This window comes from Apodemus sylvaticus, chromosome 7 (assembly GCF_947179515.1).
Source record: "Apodemus sylvaticus chromosome 7, mApoSyl1.1, whole genome shotgun sequence".
NCBI classification, from domain to species: domain Eukaryota; kingdom Metazoa; phylum Chordata; class Mammalia; order Rodentia; family Muridae; genus Apodemus; species Apodemus sylvaticus.
In genome coordinates, this window is record NC_067478.1 from 1,218,074 (window position 1) to 1,236,804 (window position 18,731).

Below are 18,731 nucleotides of genomic sequence, written 5' to 3' on the forward strand. Positions count from 1 at the left end.
CAAAACATCAATGGGCATAAAATATATAAATTTAAAAAATTGTAGCCTAGGTTGGCATCAAACATGTGGTAATCCTGCCACAATCTTCCCAAATGCTGGACTTATTAGCATGAGACACCAGAGCTAGAAATGAGTCTAGAAGGAACAAGGAGACCCATGTGTGCCTCTTGAGATCTAATGAAAACATTATAGACAGTGACTTTACAAAAAGACTAGGCTGTCTAACAGGCCTAGAACTCATCTTGTAATCTAGACTAGTCTCAATCTAGCAATCTTGCATCAGCTTCCTGAGTTCTGGGAGTCAGGTTATAGACCATGCTTAGTATAATGCATACAGTTGTTTGTTGCTTGTTGGTTTGGTTTTATACATTACTGGAAATCACATGTAGGGTTTCACATAGGCAAGGCAATGTGTCTACTACCAAGACACATTCCTAGCCCCAGTTCTGTTTTTATTTATTTATTGTTGTTGTTTTATATTTTATGGCTCTCAAAATAATCCTACAAGTACTTTTGAAGAAACATTTCCTGTTCTATCTCACAAATATATGTTGATTATATGCTAAGGCAGAATGTTGGGCGTGACCTAATAAAATTTATGTATGTTTCTTCTTAGCACTTATTAGAGGAGGGATTACTCAAGATCACTGTGACTCTCCTTTTCACTGCACCTCAGATACCAACAATTCAGATAAAGCACTTTCCTTCTTCTCATGTAAAATGAGAGCAGGAGTGAGAAATCTGAGAAAGTCTCACGTATGCTGACCATCTATCTATCTAACAGTAGGAGTTCTTGACATAACATTCCCATGAAGTCTTTTCGAGGAAGAAGGGCAGTGAACTCAACTTACCTGTGGCCAATAAGCTTTCTGGTCTCACCTGCCCAGAAGTAAATTGAGACAGTTGTTCTTTGAGCCTTTTCACTTCAGCTTGCAGCTGGCTGACATTTCCTTGGGTGTCTTCATTGACCACAGCCTAGACAAGAATTAATAAAGCACTGAAAGACCACCTTTCAAGTTGTACAATCCTGTTTTTGATTTGTTTGGTATGAGCGGGAATGTGGAAAACCAAACAAAACTATACATCAGTCTGACCAACAGCACGCTGATGTGGGCAGCAAGCTCCTTCTCCCTTGCCTATGTAACAACAGTCGGAGCCCAAGCAGCACAGCTGCACTCTCTTCTTGCCATCCCCTCCTCACCAGGCTCCCACTCGTCCTGTCCATTCCAAGAGTCCAATCTGGCGCTATCAGACTAACTTAGGCCAGGTCACCTTCAGATCTGAGTGTATCATCCTGACTTAAGAACCTTGTATTCTTTTTCATACAAGGGAACCAATCACCTCAGCAAGGCTATTTCCCCTCTGTCCATCAACTTTTGGTGAAGAGCTCTGGCCTACAAGGGCACCATCCTGCAGGGCTGTGTACCTGCCTCTTGCTGGGGTGCTGGAGGACCACTGAGAAGCCGCTCAGGAGAGGCAGAACACAGTCTGTGAGAGGAGTTCCCAGCTTGGGTTCCTCTGGGTAAGAAATAGAGAGATCTGGGACTGGTGCCAAGGTTCTCAATCTCCTGTGTACCCAGACACTACTGGGGACCTCAGGGAGTTGAGAAAGGGGGCATGGGTCTGTGCTTCCCCTACATGCTGAGTCCTGGACAGGTCAGAATCTAGTTTGGTTCTGAGTACTAAGAGTACAGAGGGGCTGAAAGAGAGAAGGCCTTCTCCAGGAGATTTAGGCATGGCTCTTTAGGACAAAGGCCTCTCCCATTTGATGATCCTTGATGAAGGAGACGGTCCTTGCTTGTCCAAACTGCTTTATTTTATGGTGCATATGAATTTATAAGTCTTACTCAGGGTGAACCAGGAATTAAATACCTTTTGCAAGGAAGAATGCCCAGGAAGAGAAGCTCATTGGCTAAACACTTAGTTCCTATCTAGATACCTCATTAGCATAGAGAACTCTAGGTTTTTATACCACCTGACCAGCTGTCTATTCTTCTCAATGGGGGCATTATGGTTACACATTCCAGGACAGGTAGAGCTTGGTAGAGAGCTGGTTCCACACCTACTGTTCTCAATTCTGAGATTCCCCAGGCTGCTGAACCTACTTCGACCTTGCCAGTTTTGTCTGGTGACATGGTCCACTTGCCCCACAATCCCCAACATGACTAGCCTGAGCAGAAACCACCTGCCAGGGGCCAACCCCAGCATCCAAGAACTGAGGCAGGCAGCCGTCGTGAGGTTTGGAATTGGCGACTGTGGCCAAAGCTGCTTTATCTTTGACAATTTCTACCTTCTTTAGCTCTTTGCTATTCTGTGGCCAAAAGCTGCTGGCTTCTGGCAATTTAACTCCTTCTGATTGAAGCAGGGGATTAAGAAAAAAAGCTTAATTATCTGAGCTCTTTTCTCTCTGGTCAGGCTAGAGGCTAGCAGTTTGTTAACTCTTTGCAAGCCAGAAAGAAAAGAAAAGGAAAAAAGTAAGTCAGGCTTACACACAGACATAGACAGACATACAGACACACTCACTCACTCACCTCATTCACTCACTTTGGCCAGGCCTGACCTATTTCATCAATTCCACAAGTGTTCATCCATACTTATATACATAAACATATACCTACCCATGTATGATGTACAAACATCCAGACAAACATACATACATACATACATACATACACACACACACACACACACACATATATATATATATATACACACACACACACACACACACACACACATTTGGTGGATGTGGCAGAGCCCCAAAAGCCACATTCTTTCTTGTCTTTGGCATTTTTATACCTTCTTAGACAAAAGTTCTTTGTAATATTACCTCATGGATGAAATGTTACACAAAAATGGAACTACAGAAGGATGTTGATAATAAGTTCACAGCAACAGCTGCACATGGCCTGGCTTTATCGTAGTGCACACCTGTGGCCTCATCCTTGGACCTGACCTAGAATGAACGTTTTCCTTTGATCACAAATCTGTCTCAAGCCTATTTCTCTTCTTTGAATCAAATCAAGAATGCTATAATTAATTCATCTAGCATTAATTCATGAAAGTACATCTTCATATTGATTCTGCAGATCGCCCAATAGGGTGGGCTGATGCCCAGAAACCCTTAGCCTATGTAATAGTAGCAAGGAAGGCAGATCAGCAGCAAGAAGCAACCCTGCGATGAAGTCTCTGGGGTTGTGCCTCTCAGAGCACACCCACCACAGCCATGCAAACAGTAGGCCATCTCCAGGAAACTCACTTGCTTGTCATAGCCTTTCCTAGATGGCTTCTGACAACCACCCTCTTCAGTGAGAGCCACTTAATGTTTCTATAGCTGGCCTATAAACAGGGATTGATTTCAGAGTCCATTTCTGTTCTATCACTTTCTTAACGTAATGTTATTATTTAAATGGTTTCAAACAAATCCTATCACCATGGTGACTAAATGGTATCTTCCATTTCTTAAAGATGCCCTATTTAAAATGACCTCTAAAAAGCTTTTTTTTAAAATAAATAAACAAACAAACCACCAAATGCATCACTGTTGCATGGGATGTGAGTGACAGACATGGCACACATGGGAGATAGGGACCATACGGAATCATTCCATACTTTTGGTTCAATTTTGCTATGAATGTAAAGCTGCTTTAAAAGTACTTTATTGCTAGGCAGTGGTGGTGTATGCTTTTAATCTCAGTACTTAGGAGGCAAAAACAGGCAGATCTCTGTGAGTCTGTGGCCAGTCTGGTCTACCTAGAGAGCTCTGAGGATAGCCAAGGCTACACACAGAAATCCTGTCTAAAAACAAAAACACAAAAATCAAAAAAACAAAACAATGGAAGGTAAAGTTTATTAATTAGATGATTTTTAAAAAGACTCATAAAATTGAAGGCTAATAACAATCAGAACAGCTAAGCACCAGAACCAGACAGACCAGACGCCCAGCTATGAAATACTCAACTATTCAGCAAGGAAAAACCTCGTGTGACAACCAAGTCCTCTGTGTTCTTGTCTTAGGTTCAGCCTGCCCACCTGGAAAGATTAACAGTTTATCTTTAATCAAGTCCCAGAGACCTTAGTACTCTCCAATTAACAGGTTGACAGGCTGAAAAGGACTTACCATTGGGAGCAGCTAGTACAAAGATGTTGGCTTTGTTGGTCATGCGTCTACAAGTACTTTCCAATTGCTTGTGATTCATATGGCCAGCCTCATTATGAGGCATTCTGACATCACTATTATATCAGTGATATCATAAGTGCAATCATTAACATGGTTCTACCCTTGAAAGCCCTCTGGAAAGCCAAGACAGGAAGTTCTCCTGATGTTTCCTCTTCATATTACTAACATTCACATAAGCAGTGGATGGTACCCAAAACAATAAGGAAAAGGTGAGACCTACGCTCTTCTCACGCATCCAGTGGGAAGAACGACGTGGTCTACGTCACTCTGCTGGATGAACTGAGTATGAGATGCCCAGTTTTTCCCTTAGAAAAGGAAAAAAGTAATCTACCAATTCATGGCACAGTTGTTTTGTCTGAAACCAACTCTTGTTGATCTTTTGATAGAATGTACTAGGTTATTGGTAAAGTGCTGTGTATAAGCAAATATGGACTGTGGCTTATTTGCTGCGGTGGGTAGTGTTTTATAAAAAGAGAGAAGGACTGTTTAATGGATGTGCAGTCAGGTGTGGGGAAAGGGACCCCTCTGTGGGCCCATGCTGAGGGACCAGCCACAGGACAGTATAGTATACAATAGAGGTTATTCAGGGCATGGGGAGGGGAGTTGAGAGAGTAGTAGAGACAGAGAAAGGCAAAAAGAGAGAGAGAGGAGTGGAGGCCGGCCGTGAGCGTGTGGAGAAAGGGGGGAGGTGAATGAGGAGAGAGAGGGATGAGGCAAGAGAACAGAACATAAGCAAGAAGGCAAGAGAGAGCAGAGGGAGCAAGTAGCCCCTTTTATAGTGGGTCAGGCATACCTGGCTTTTGCCAGGTAACTGTGGGGTGGAGCTTAAACAAAATGCTAAGGGTGGGCACAGAAATGCTATTGTTCACACACTGTCTATGATGGCTTTCTTTTTGTAAAGGCAGACCTGAGTAGTTGAAATGGACTACATGGTACAAGTATTAAGTAGTTTATCAACTAGTACTTTACAAGAAAAGCTTCCTGACTTGAGGTGTATACCACTATTAATAAAATAAAATGAGGAATATGCAGAGATGTACACAACTTAAACGCAAATTTCATTATTATCAAGTAACTTTTGTAGCATCATTCTTTGCTACCATATATCTCACATAAGGGTTCAGGGCAGTCATATGCAAACAAACTTAAGTGCATGCACCAAAAAAACAAAAAAACAAACAAACAAAAAAAAATCACACCAACTCTGCTTGTATAGCTTAGGCTTATTATTCTCCCATCCAACAACAAAAGGAAAATTGCCTTAAAAACAAACAAATGTCAAAATCATAACAACCACAAGACAAATCTAGAGCTTCAAATTACATGCAAAAAAATGAACGGGGTATGGTGATACATGCCTTTACTCCCAAAACTGAGGAGACTGAGGCAGGATGTTTGCCAACTTTATGATCACACGATATATAGCCCTAACATACACACACACACACACACACACACACACACACACATAAGCAAGCATACCAAGAGATGAATAAGTATAAAATACAATGCTCGAGGTATATTTACCTTGTTTTTAATCAGCTTGGCTCTTTGAGCAAAATTAAGTGTTGACAGTGTTTCACCAAAACACCTGGACCCTGGATGAACATTTGCAATTATGGCTGTTTTGGCGTTGCCACCAAGGGAGTCCTGTTTAATGACATCAATGGTGTATGTTTTTAGATTGTAAATCTTAAGATCTTTTTCAGAAAATAATAGACTCAGAAACTCTTCTACTCTCAGTCCCAGTAACCACAATGCAAATGTGGCAGGAAATAGTGATTAGCTTTACCCGAAGTAAGAAGGTGAGTTTGGAGTCTCTGTAGCAGACGTGCCTCTGTTTTCCATTACCCATATCAACAAGGGCAGTGATGACTTGGCCCAGGCAGCTCAGTGATCGGTTTATGTTACCTGCCTCCTAAGGGATTAGGGGAAAGCATAAATAGGTACAATGTCACTCTTTGGTGTTCTGAGCTTAAATTTAAGTAGCAAGGCGACAACCTGGAAAAGCAAAGGAGAGGCAAAGTAAAAGACAACTTCTACGCTAGAACAACATGTTCAATTATCCCACTTCCTGTTTCATGTACACTCTAACTGCAAAGTGCTGCAAAAGTTCAAGTGCACTACAAACTACTTGGGATCTGAATTTTACTTCTTCCATCGAGTCTAATGTGTAATAACATTCTCTCTCACTACTGGTCAGCAGCAGCAAGCTGGAGCTCCGGAAAGCATGAGACATTACTGACTGGAACATTTAGCAGGTCAGATATATTGAATGTACTGCTGATTTAAGATATTTCAGTTTAACCAGATGTCTTTGGAGGTGGCACCACTAGAAGTGAAGGAGAACCTGTACAAGCACGATCTTTTCTTGACAGAAACATGCGCCTTTTGCTGGGCAGCTCAAATCTCCTGTCCACACCCAATTCATCTCTCTCAGGTCACATTCCTCAACTACATAACTTGTACATATTTTAATGCTGACACAGATATATACTGACAATACACATCACAGTGGATTTCTTTCCAACTGCTAACAGCTTAGGTTGTGTGCCTTTCCACTTCAAAGCTAACACATGACTGCTCTCTCTTTCTTTCTTTCTTTCTTTCTTTCTTTCTTTCTTTCTTTCTTTCTTTCTTTCTTTCTTTCTTTCTTTCTTTCTTTCTTTCTTTCTTTCTTTCTTTCTTTCTTTCTTTTTTGGTTTTTTGAGACAGGGTTTCTCTGTGTAGCCCTGGCTGTCCTGGAACTCACTCTGTAGACCAGGCTGGCCTCGAACTCAGAAATCCACCTGCCTCTGCCTCCCAAGTGCTGGGATTAAAGGCGTGTGCCACCACCTAGGGGCTACTGCTATCCTTTCTTGTTAGCTTCTCCCCTCTGATTCTGGCAGTAGTAGCTTAACAGATCTAAGTGTTTATAATATAGGCCTTCTAAAGGAAACCACACATTTGCTCCAAACTTTTAAATGTTCTCCAGGGTATAGAAAGCTGAGTACAAATGTGGCCTGGCACTCCTGGTCCTAACTGGCCTGGGCTCTCTTGCTCTATAACTAATCAATCTGATGCACTCTGAAATATTCAATGCAGAGTTGCTCAACAGGGCCCAACAAACCTTGAGATATCACTCTGCAGGGCAGGGGTTCTCTGTTCCTCTCTCTAGAATCAAACCCTGGTTTCTATGAGACAGCTACTATTAAAGACACCCTCCCAACAGTCCACGCCACACCATCCTTTCTCTGTTCCCTCATGGCCAACAGAAGCCACTCTTGGTTGTGACAGGGATAGACTCCGATCTCACTTATGTTTACAGCCATAATCTCATAAAATCTTTGCTCTTCCTTAGTAGGAACAATTCTTATTTATCCTAACATCTTCACTGCACTTGGTGCAGCACTGACTTGTCAGCAAACATTCACACTAAGTAAAAAGGCCATCATTTTGTTCCTACCTTCAACCTCACCCCTTCTGCATGGGTGTCCTTCTGCCTCTCGGACCCTGCTAAGTCCACCAGGTTGAGTAAGGAGGTCCGGATGTTTACAGTCTCACTGCTTTTCTCCATTGACTCTACTGTGATTGTGAAGACGGCATGAGACCTCGAAGACTCTCTGTTCATAGATGTTGATGCTACACGCCTGTTCCTCCAGCCTCTAGATAAGACCTTGGGAAAAGGAAACTGTTATAAGAAGCCACAAGATGTGTACACAAGGCAAATTCAAAACATAAAATAATACAAAATAGTAACACCTTCACAAAAGAATAATTTCCATATAGAACTGGCTGGGGGAGGGCATTTCCATTGTTATCTAGCTTTATAGGAATTTATGTAATCACAAGTTCTAAGAAGTATATATTTAGACAGCAAAACTGGTAGATCTATAAGGAATAATATCAAAGAATTATCATCTTCTCCTCATGTCACAGAAAGAGACAGAGTATGCCAGGCTGACCTGGAACTCACTACATAACTCAAGCGGACTTTGATCCTGCTGCTTCCACCTCCCAAGTACTGTGATAACAGACGTGAATACCATTCTTCAGCTTGGATAATAAAAATTCTAAACCAAAAAGATATCTCAAGTAATTTTTTAGTCTAGTGTTTTGGCAGCTTTCTCCCTGCAAAGATTCTTTCCTTTCCATTCAGATAAGAAAATGTATCAAGGTTTAGAGCACAGGCTCTCAGTTAAGCCAGACAGGGTTCAAACTGATTTTACTATGTACACGGTGTGGCTGTAAAAACTGAGTCTACTATGTACACGGTGTGGCTGTAAAAACTGAGTCTACTATGTACAAGGTGTGGTTGTAAAAACTGAGTCTACTATCTACATGGCGTCGCTGTAAAAACTGAGTCTACTATCTACACGGTGTGGCTGTAAAAACTGTTCTGCTTCTGTATGTAAAATGAGCATGGAGAACAAGGCTCGGTGATGCAAGCCTTCCGTCCTCCCATCCCTGGAAGGCAGCAGCAGAAGCAGACAAATCTCTGTGATGACAAGGCCTGACCTACACAGTAAGTTCTAAGGTATCTAGAGCTACGGAGAGAGCTACAGAGAAACCTGTCTTGAAAACAAACAAAAGAGCATGTGGGCACTGGCCTTACAAGGTAGAATATCTAGATTTGAGATATATATTTTCCCCCCACCTTGGGGTGTTACTGAAATTGATATTGTGATTCAACACCAAAGTGAGGATGGAAATGAGGCTTTACTGTGGGCAGATGCTAGGAATGTCAAGACTTTGGCACAGTTGTGGTTTTTTTGGGAGGGGGAAGGGTAGTGGTAGCTTGTGACAAGGACTCTCTATGTAGCCCTTACTAGCTGGCAACTCTGTTAAGACCAGTCTGGCCTCCAACTCACAAGCCCACTTGCCTCTTCCTCACAGTGCAGGGACTAAAGGAGTGCACTGCCTGCCACTCTTAGCCTCAGTTAAGATTCCTAACAGGCCTGTAGGAGATGTGGATGACCTGAGAAACACAATGTGGAGAACACACTCACAATAAGTGTAAGGGTAACAGTCCAGGAAAGTTATTTCAAAGGTTACAATGTTAGATATTAAAACACTATTAATGAAACAGTATAAAACTGAAATTACTTGACAGTGTTGTAGATTGAATAGAGGGCCTTTGACTACTAGGCACCCTCTATACCACTGACCTAATTGCCCATGAAACTGAGATTACTTAAATTATTTATAGTTCTTCAAGAGTACTTTATGCTTCCTTTTCATACTATTAAATAAATATATTTAATATGAGGTCAGTTATACATTTACATAGCTTTAAAAAATGTCTCTCAAACACAGGACAAATTCCAAAAGCAATATGGCCACATTTGCTTTCTTAACTCTTTGAACATTTAACTAACATTTATTTTGAATAATTAACATTAGAATACTTTTTAAAAAAAAGTATGGTACTTAATGCTTTATATACTAACTTTAAAAATTAGACATTTAAAAATAACTACATGCTAAAAATACTTGAAAAATGAAAAATTGCTAGGAATAAATAATTTATCAAAATTTATCTGAATAAGAAATAAAATGCTTGCATAGCTTTATTAAAGAGCCTTATGCTTTAAAGCCTTGGGGAGAGGGAGTGGCTCATGTTGGAATGTTGCTCACTGGGAGTGAAGTCCTGGGTTTTATTCCTATCACATACACATAAATCTTCTCCCAGACTACAACGAAGTATAAAAGATCAGAGGGATGAGTTCTACTATAATGTCTAAGTAGAGTGCATTCTAAACACATTCCCAGAAACAAGTAAATAGGACATGGAGAACAGGACAGATGGAAATTACAGGTTGGCCTTAATCTTTAAGAACTTCATGAAAAGCTAGGTGTGGTAGTACACGTCTTTAAACCTAGCCCTTAGGAGGCAGAGGCAGAAGCAGACAGATCTCTAAAAGTTCCAGGCAAGCCTGGTCAAGAAAGCAAGTTCCAGGACAGGCAGGACTACACAGAGAAACCCTGACATGAAAAGCAAAACAAAACCAACCCCCACAAAAAACCAAAACAAATAAACAAAAAAAAAAACACTAAACAAAAACACTGAAACTTCTATTGTGTGCTTTAGCAAACTAATGTGTTGACGAAATAGTCCATCAATGGCAGTAGAAAAAGCATCTAACAAAATTTAACATTCTTGATTTTAGAAGATAGGTGATATGGTGACTGATTCGACAGAAACATTCTGTGAAAATCAACTGTTGGGTGGGTGTGGTGACACCTACCTGAAATGTTCCCACTTAGGAGAGTCAGGCAAAAGGAGTACAAGTTTAGAACCAGCCTGGCTGGGCTTCATAGTAAATTAAGGCCAGTCTGGACTTTTTAAATGAGACAGTATCTCAAAAACACAAAACAAAAAACAAAAGATTCCAGTTCAGCCAAGTGTGGTGGTGCACGCCTTTATCCTGGCACTCAGGAGGCAGAGCAGATGGAACTCTTGAGTTCCAGGCCAGAATGGTACTCTACACAGAGTACCAGGACAGCCAGAGCTACACAGACACCCTGTCTCAACACAGGGGGCAATATTTTTTATGAATTCAATGTTATGTTATAAAACTTATTTAAGGTGCTGTGGTGGTTTGAATATGCTTGGCCCAGGGAATGGCACTATTAAGAGGTGTGGCCTCACTGGAGTGGGTGTGGCCTTGTTGGAGGAAGTGAGTCACTGTGGGGATGGGCAATTAGATGCTCCTCCTAACCACGTAGAAGCCAGTATTCTCCTAGCAGCCTTCAGATGAAGATGCAGAACTCTCAGCTCCTACTGCACCGCGCCTGCCGGATGCTGCCATGCTTCCACCTTGATGATAATGGACTGAATCTCTGAACCTGTAAGCCAGCCCCAATTAAATGTTGTCCTTATAAGAGCTGCCTTGGTCATGGTGTCTGTTCACAGAAGTTAAAACTTAAGACAGGTTCTAGAACGATGACTGAGCAGTATTGACTGCTCTTCCAGAAGACCCAGGTTCAATTTCCAGGACCCACTTGGCAGCTCACACTCTTCTTTATTTTCAGTCCCAAAAAATCTAATGCTGTCTCTGGTTTCAGGAGGCTCATGGATTACAGATATACTTGCAAGTAAAAAGGTACACACATAAAAGAATATAAGAATCCGGGCGGTGGTGGCACACACCTTTAATCCCAGCACTTGGGAGGCAGAGGCATGTGGATTTCTGAGTTCGAGGCCAGCCTGGTCCACAGAGTGAGTTCCAGGACAGCCAAGGCTACACAGAGAAACCCTGTCTCGAAAAACCAAAGAGAGAGAGAGAGAGAGAGAGAGAGAGAGAGAGAGAGAGAGAGAGAGAGAGAGAGAGAGAGAGAGAGAGAGAGAAAATATAAGAAAAAAAAAAACCTTAATTGAAATAAATTGGCTACATCAGGCTCCTAAATTCAAGCAGAATGTTTTTAGATGTTTCTTCACTGAGTTTATTTGCTCCCTCACAACAGGAAAGCAAACACAGAAAGATCAATGTTCTCATGAGGGCCTTGTCCAGGGAGCTCACAGAGCAACAGATGCTGGTGAGTTATCATCCTCAGAATGTCTTTCAGATTGTGTTATTACAATAAATACCATCAAATGTGTGTGTGGGTGACTCTGACACTTTGGTTGGGAATCTGTGTTTACTGATGCTGAAGGTCCTCGCCCCCAATTAGTTTTTGATTTATCAATAAAGATGCCAGCAGCCAATGGCAGGGTGGAAAGAAAGAGGCAGGACTTCCAGATTCCCGCAGGCTGGGGGAGAGAGACAGATTTGGAGCTACAGGGCAGATCTTCCAAAATGTAGGTGGGAAGGGAAAGTGGCCCGAGAGCCTCTGGGCAGCAAAATCAATGGGCTTCATAGAAAGTAACCAAGCAACTAAGCTGAGGGCAGATTTAGAGGCCGGGGCTAAGCTGGGAGTGAAGGTAAAGACAGGATAGCCATGGAAGGCTTAGAAGAGCCCAGCCACAGAGCCAATAAGCCAGTTTAAAAATGAGCTAATGTGTACTGTCTTTTATCTGAGAATCTGAGACAGCTCCAAGATGGGGGCATGTGTGTGACCAGCCAGGAACACAGAGCGGTGTAGACAAAAACCCCACACTACAATCAAAGCATTGCAAAATCAAGCAGCCCAGAGTTGTCCCCCACCCCACTCACATCTTTTTGTGAGAGTTTTACCGTGTAGCCAGGGCTAGTCTCAAACTAACAGTTCTTCCTGACTCACCCTCAGCAGCACAGGTATGTAACCCTCAAGTCAAGCCCAAATTTGGAGTTTAACTAATGAGAAACCTAGAAAATACTGCCACATCCTTTTTTCTTTAATTCTCAGAAAGTTTGTGTGCTATGCCTTTACGAGACCTTTAAAGCATCTCAATCCTGACTCTTTGAGATTCGGATACTTTCATGGCACACCTATTGCCTAAGCATCAAACACGTCATGGCAGGGCACCTGGTAGGCTTCAGCAGCTGAGGTCACCGCCTGCTCCACTGCACCAACCACGAAGACGCCCTTCTTTATGTGCTCTCGTAAATACAGTCCGACTGATGCTGAGTCCAGCAGGTCATATATCTGCTCGTTGTAGACCTCAATGAAGGAGCACTTACAGAGGAAACTCTTCCCAGCTCCAGCCTGTGAAAGGAAAGAACTCTGTTCAGTCATTCATCTTCCATGAGCATTTCAGGTATACTTTTCTATTGTCCTTTAATACAATGTAAAACATCAAAAAGTCAGTGAAGATATTCTAGAAAACTAATTCCAAAACTAATACAAACACAATAAAGACATGTTAAAAAACAGAACTTTATGAGGAAGTTTAATATGGAGAACAGTGGAAACTTAGTTGAACTGCTGTGTTCCTACTGCCATGAGTAGGCTCTTTGGTCCCTCTCCAAACTGGACTCCTGGGGCTGCAGTGATGATACTTAGAGAAAAATGCACTAAAACACTTCTGGTGATGTGCTGCTGCTTCTTGCCACTTCCCCAGCCTTAGGCTGATTGGCAGAGTGATGTCAGCTGAGACAGATACACGTTCTGAGGCAAGACGTGTTCTGAGGTAAGACCAGTAGAGGAGATGTGATATTTGGAGGTATAAATAGAACTCGACAGACAGACAGGCAGACAGACAGACAGACGGGGATGGAAACCGAGCCAGGCTTGCTTATAGTTAGCTCTGCAATGGCTGTTGGTCTTGAGTATTTGTAGAGCTTGGCTTTGCTGAGAGAGGCACAGCCCAGAACTTCTCTTTTTTTTTTTTATTTTAATTTTTGTTTTGTTTATTTTAAGATTTATTTATTATATGTAAGTACACTGTAGCTGTCTTCAGATACTTTTTCTTCTTTCTCTGCCCTTGCTTGCTCTAGCCCAAAGATTTATTTATTATATCTAAGTACACTATAGCTGTCTTCAGACACCCCAGAAAGAGGGCGTCAGATCTCATTATGGATGGTGGTGACCCACCACGTGGTTGCTGGGAATTGAATTCAGGACCTTCGAAAGAGCCATCAGTGCTCTTAACCGCTGAGCCATCTCTCCAGCCCCCAGATCTTCCCTTGGTGTTCCTGTTAGTCTTGGTCCCTCGAGGCTGAGGCCTGGCTGTCCACACTAGGTAGTGCCACTGCTGTTGAATCCTGTTTGCTATCCTGAATCTACCACACTGGACTGCTGATATCCGTAAAGTATTTGTGAGTGGATCAAGCTGCTGCTGCTAACCTGTGAACTAAATGGTCAATTTCCAGACAATACAGTCGGGAGTTGCTCCAAAGAACCTTTCTAAACAGGTCCACTTCCCCTATATCCTTTCTTTTCCACTACCTCTGGTGGGTGGTGGGCTACAAGAAAGGTTAAAGCATTTAAGAACCATCATTAAAAATAGGATTTGAAAGAATTAAAGTTACAGGTTCTTAACTCTAGAATCTGCCAAGCTAAAGAAGTACAATCCTGAGAATGGCCCAACCTAGCAACCAATGAGAGGAAAAAGATGGTGTCCTTAGATGATGAGTCCTAACCCCCATGGAACAAGATGACAATGAGGTGTAAGCAAGTTCTTCAAACAAACAAGGAAGTGTCCATTGCTAGTCCATCACGAGGACTATGCACAGCTAGAGGTCGGGTCTGTCAGTGTATCACTATGTATTAGTTACTTTATTGTTGCTCTGATAAAACCCACAGCCAAGACTACTTAGAGAAGGAAGGACTGATTTGGGTTTATGATTCCACGGGGTTAGAGGCCAAGATGGCAGAAAGGTAGCAGCTGCTAAGGAAAGGAACAGAATGCTAAGACCAGAAATTGAGGGCTCAAATCTTAAAATTCAAGCAGGAAGAAGAGTGAGTAAATTTGAAATGGTGTTGAGATGTTCTACAAAGCTCACCACCAATGACATACTCCTCCCAACAAGGTCATACCTCCAAAGCCTTCTTGAAAGGTGCAGCCAAGTGGGGACCAAGAATGTAAATGCCTGAGACTATGGGGTACATTTCTCATTTAAATCACCACACCCTATTTTCCTTGGTTGAGATTTTTCTATACAGTTTCTCTCATAAAAATCTTGGAGCGCCCCAGAAGCTTCCACTCTCTTTTGTAGACTAGTAATCAGGCCAGCCTTGAACTCTACATAGATTAGGATGACTTTGAACTTCTGATGGCCTTGAAATTCTGATCCTCCTACCCCATCCCTCATAGTAATGGAATTATAGGTGTGTACTGGCACACTCAGTTTTTGCAGTGCTGGGGATTCAAACCCTGAGCCTATTGATGTTTTCGTTTTAAATTTATGTGTATTGGTGTTTGGCCTGCATGCATGCCTGTGTACCATGGGCATGCCTGGTGGCCAGAGAGATTAGAAGAGGAGATCAGAAACCCTGGGATGGGAGTTACAGACAGTTCTAAGCTGCTTTTGCCATCTGAGTGCTGGGAATGAATGTAGATCCTCTAGAAGAACAATCAATGCTCTTTACGGCCCAGCAATCGCTCCAAACCACCCAACATTTTATTTTTACAGTAAGCTTTACCTTCTCTTTTTCACGGTCAATTAAGGAAAACAAATATTCAAAACTTCGTGGAATTACTCCTCTCAGATTATGAGAAAAATTATCAGAGTCTGATGGTCCTGAGAAAAAAGAAAAAAGGAAAACAAAAACCTTTTATTCTGAGAATCCTTCAAAATGTCAATATTAAAAGGCAGTTAATATAGGAATAAAATAATATATGGCATAATCAACTTCCTAGTTCTGTTTCAAGCAAGTTACATTTTCATGTGTGAAAGACACAATAATAAAACTGTCAATGAGACTGAGGGAAAGCCACCAACCCAATTCTAAGAACAGGTGTCATCTGACAGAGAAATCTATCCCCATGCAAAGATTTACACCTCTGTACTGTCAGGTACTGACATACTACTCTGGTTTTGTATTTTGTTTTCATAGACTGTGAGTTATTGAATGAGACTGGTCTCTCATGGGCTCATATGTTTGAATGCTTGGTCTGCAGTTAGTGGAACTGTTTGGAAGGATCAGATGTGGCCTTGTCAGAGGAGGTGTGGTAGTGGGGATGGGCTTTGAAGCTTCAATGGCCCACACCATTCCCAGTTAGCAAGCTCTCTAGGGCTCCTGCTTGCAGATCAGATGCAAGCTCTCAGCTACTGCTCTAGCACCATACTTGTTTTCCTGTCGTCATGTTCCCTGCCAGGATAAACCTTCTAAAACTGCAAGCCCCGATTAGCTCTTTATTTTATAAATTGCCTCTGTCATGTCTCTTCACAACAAGAGAAATAAGACAGAGACTGATCTGTTCTCTAAGCCACAGACCCACACTGTGTATGTCGTAAGCTTCAGAATTTTCAACAACAAAATGGGAATAATAATGTCAACAACCAGAGAGTTCTTGGGATGAATTGAAAGTCTGCAAATAAAGCACTCATAATTGTACATCAAACACACACTAAGTAAAAATTAGGATTTGCTATGACTTTTTAACTGGACAGTAAAAGTCATAGTATTAAGAAGCAAAGTAAGGACATCATGGATTCCTAGCAGGCAGAGCAATGCAGAGTGGTGTCTCTATGTTGTTTCAAGCAGGAAAGGAGAAGTATGTAAGAACTGTTAGGAATACTATTTCAAGCTAGTGATATGATATTTACACACTAAAGGATCTTCACAGTCCCTAGCTCACAAGTTCAATATCCGTTGTAATTTCCTAAGTAAGTAGGGTGATAAGAATATCCTCTCCTTCAGAATTTTTGCCAGGGCTGGAGAGATGGCTCAGCAGTTAAGAGCATTGAGTGCTCTTCCAGAGGACCTGAGTTCAATTCCCAGCAACCACATGGTGGCTCACAGCCATCTGTAATGTAATCCAATGCCCTCTTGTGGTGTGTCTGAGGATAGCAACAGTGTACTCATATACATAAATAAATAAATCTTAAAAAAAAAAAAGAAAACTTAAAAAACTAAATAAAAATAAATTTTAAAAAAAAAGAATTTTTGCCTGAGTTCCCAATTCCTGAAGCAGCTCCAGAACAGTTCAGAGCAATGAAGAAGAAAGACTATTTACAACAAGCCTAGTCAAAACTGCATGATGCTATGAAGCCCTGATTAGAAAGTCCTTAAATAATGACAGGATGAGGATGCCAGCAGAACTAGCCACGTGCTCAGGGAGCACGTCCCAACCTCAGGAGAGAAAAGATATGAAGGCAAAGTTGATCACCAACAGTCTGCTTTATATTCATTCCCAGAACAGGCTTCACACCACACACACACACACACCCCACCCCACCCCACACACCAACCAAAAAAAAGAAATTGAGTCAGCAATTATGGGTGCCTGCTCTTTGTGCTAGATAGATTTCATATCAACTTGCCACAAGGTAGGGTCACCTGAGGAGAACCTCAATTGAGAAAATGCCTCCAAAAAAATCAGTCAAGCCTGTAAAGCAGTTTCTTAGTGATTAATTTGGAAAGATTCAGCCAACTGTGGGTAGGGCCACCCGTAACCGGGTGGTCCAGGGTTCTATAAGAAAGCCCATTGAGTAAGTCAGTAAGTAAGCAGCACTCCTCCATGGCTTCTGCATCAGGTCCTGCCTCCAGGTTCCTGCTGTTTGAGTTCCTCTCTTTACTTCCTTTGATAATGAACAGTAATGTGGAAATATAAGCAAAATAAACCCTTTCCTCCCCCAACTTGCTTTTGGTTATGATATTAGCTATAGTAACCCTAACTAAGACATTATTTTTTCTGAGGACCAGAGCTCCCAGCACCCATATCAGGTGGTCCCAAACTGCCTGTAATCTCAGCCCCAGGGGGATCCAGGGCCCTCCTCTGGCACCTGTAAACACCTAAACACATGTGCACAAATCCACACACACATAAAAATAAATGTTTAAAAAAAAAAAAAAAGAAAAAAGATTGGGCTATGGGAGCTTGTGGATAGCTGAATACAACTCATGGGTGTTTCCATGAGGTGAACAAGAACACACGCATGTCATAGGAGGGTGGCAGACTCCACCAACCCTGCTATTATCTCTTCATCTGGCTGTGTGACAGTTGTACCTTGGATAGAAAAAAAACCTAGGAGGTTAGTAAAGCAAAGCACACTTTAGATTTATCTCCAGGACACTGCCAAGGATAATTAACTACATAAGAGAAGGCTCCCTGGATGTTGGCAGCATGATCCTACAGGCTGGGCCCAGAAGATGGTGGAATGAAGAGAAGGCAGGCACACCACACACCAGCACAGGCATTCTGTGTCCATTCCTGGCCACCATCGGCAGTAACTATATTCTACCCCTCTACCAGAATGTCTCACCATCCAATGGAGCTGGCCACACATAGACTGAAACAAGGGGCCAAAATAAGTCCTTCCCCCTTTAAACTGTTTTCAGATATTTTTCAGTGTCCAAGAAATACTCTCACATGCTGTTTATTTGTAATCTTTCAGGAGAAGCCCTTACAGTAAACTAGTTTCCCTGAGTCCTGTGAACCTTCATAAAAGTGGTTCTTAATCTTCCTAATGCTGAAACCCTTTAATTCAATTCCTCATGTTGTATGGTATGGCTACCCAACCATAAAATTATTTTTTTGCTATTTCATGACTGTAATTCCGTTGTTATGAATTGTAAATATCTGTTATGTGACCCCAAAGCAGTCAGGACCCCCAGTGATTTATAGCATATTAATCAAACCTAAAGACAGGATTGCAGGAAGCCAGTCTATAGCATTTTGCTTTACAACATGGGCCACAAACTAAGGCTTACAATTAGTACCTGCAGTGGGGAAGGCAGTGTGCCTTGGGACTAGATCTGAGAAATGAATTGCATTAGGGGACAGACAACTGATAATTACTTGCTAGTTGATAGGGAGAAATTCTCACACCTTGTGAAGTCTTATGTGTTATCTGAGAAGACCTGAAGAATTCCAGTATGTAGGCCTTCTTGGAAGCTGCGGCACTGGCTTCTGCTAAGGACTAAGGAATCCCAACTTCCTAAGACTACACAAAAACTGTTCACATGCAGAGCTATGGATCCTTCTCCAGTGGCTGCAACAGCTGGTTAGGACCTTCTACTCCTCTTCACACCTGCCTGCTAC

General features: G+C 42.0%; 1 protein-coding gene across 3 annotated transcripts in view; it reads right to left on the bottom strand.

The window, feature by feature from the left end:
- Positions 1-18,731, bottom strand: part of Kif15 (kinesin family member 15) — a 67,748-nt gene that overhangs the window by 31,183 nt on the left and 17,834 nt on the right. For all 3 annotated transcript variants that reach the window (XM_052186885.1, XM_052186886.1, XM_052186887.1), the window contains 6 exons: positions 15,167-15,264; positions 12,608-12,787; positions 7,626-7,835; positions 5,973-6,098; positions 5,708-5,830; positions 852-975 (listed from right to left, as the gene is read on the bottom strand). In XM_052186885.1, coding sequence (XP_052042845.1) covers positions 852-975; positions 5,708-5,830; positions 5,973-6,098; positions 7,626-7,835; positions 12,608-12,787; positions 15,167-15,264 — 861 coding nt within the window. The remainder of the gene's footprint in view (positions 1-851; positions 976-5,707; positions 5,831-5,972; positions 6,099-7,625; positions 7,836-12,607; positions 12,788-15,166; positions 15,265-18,731) is intronic.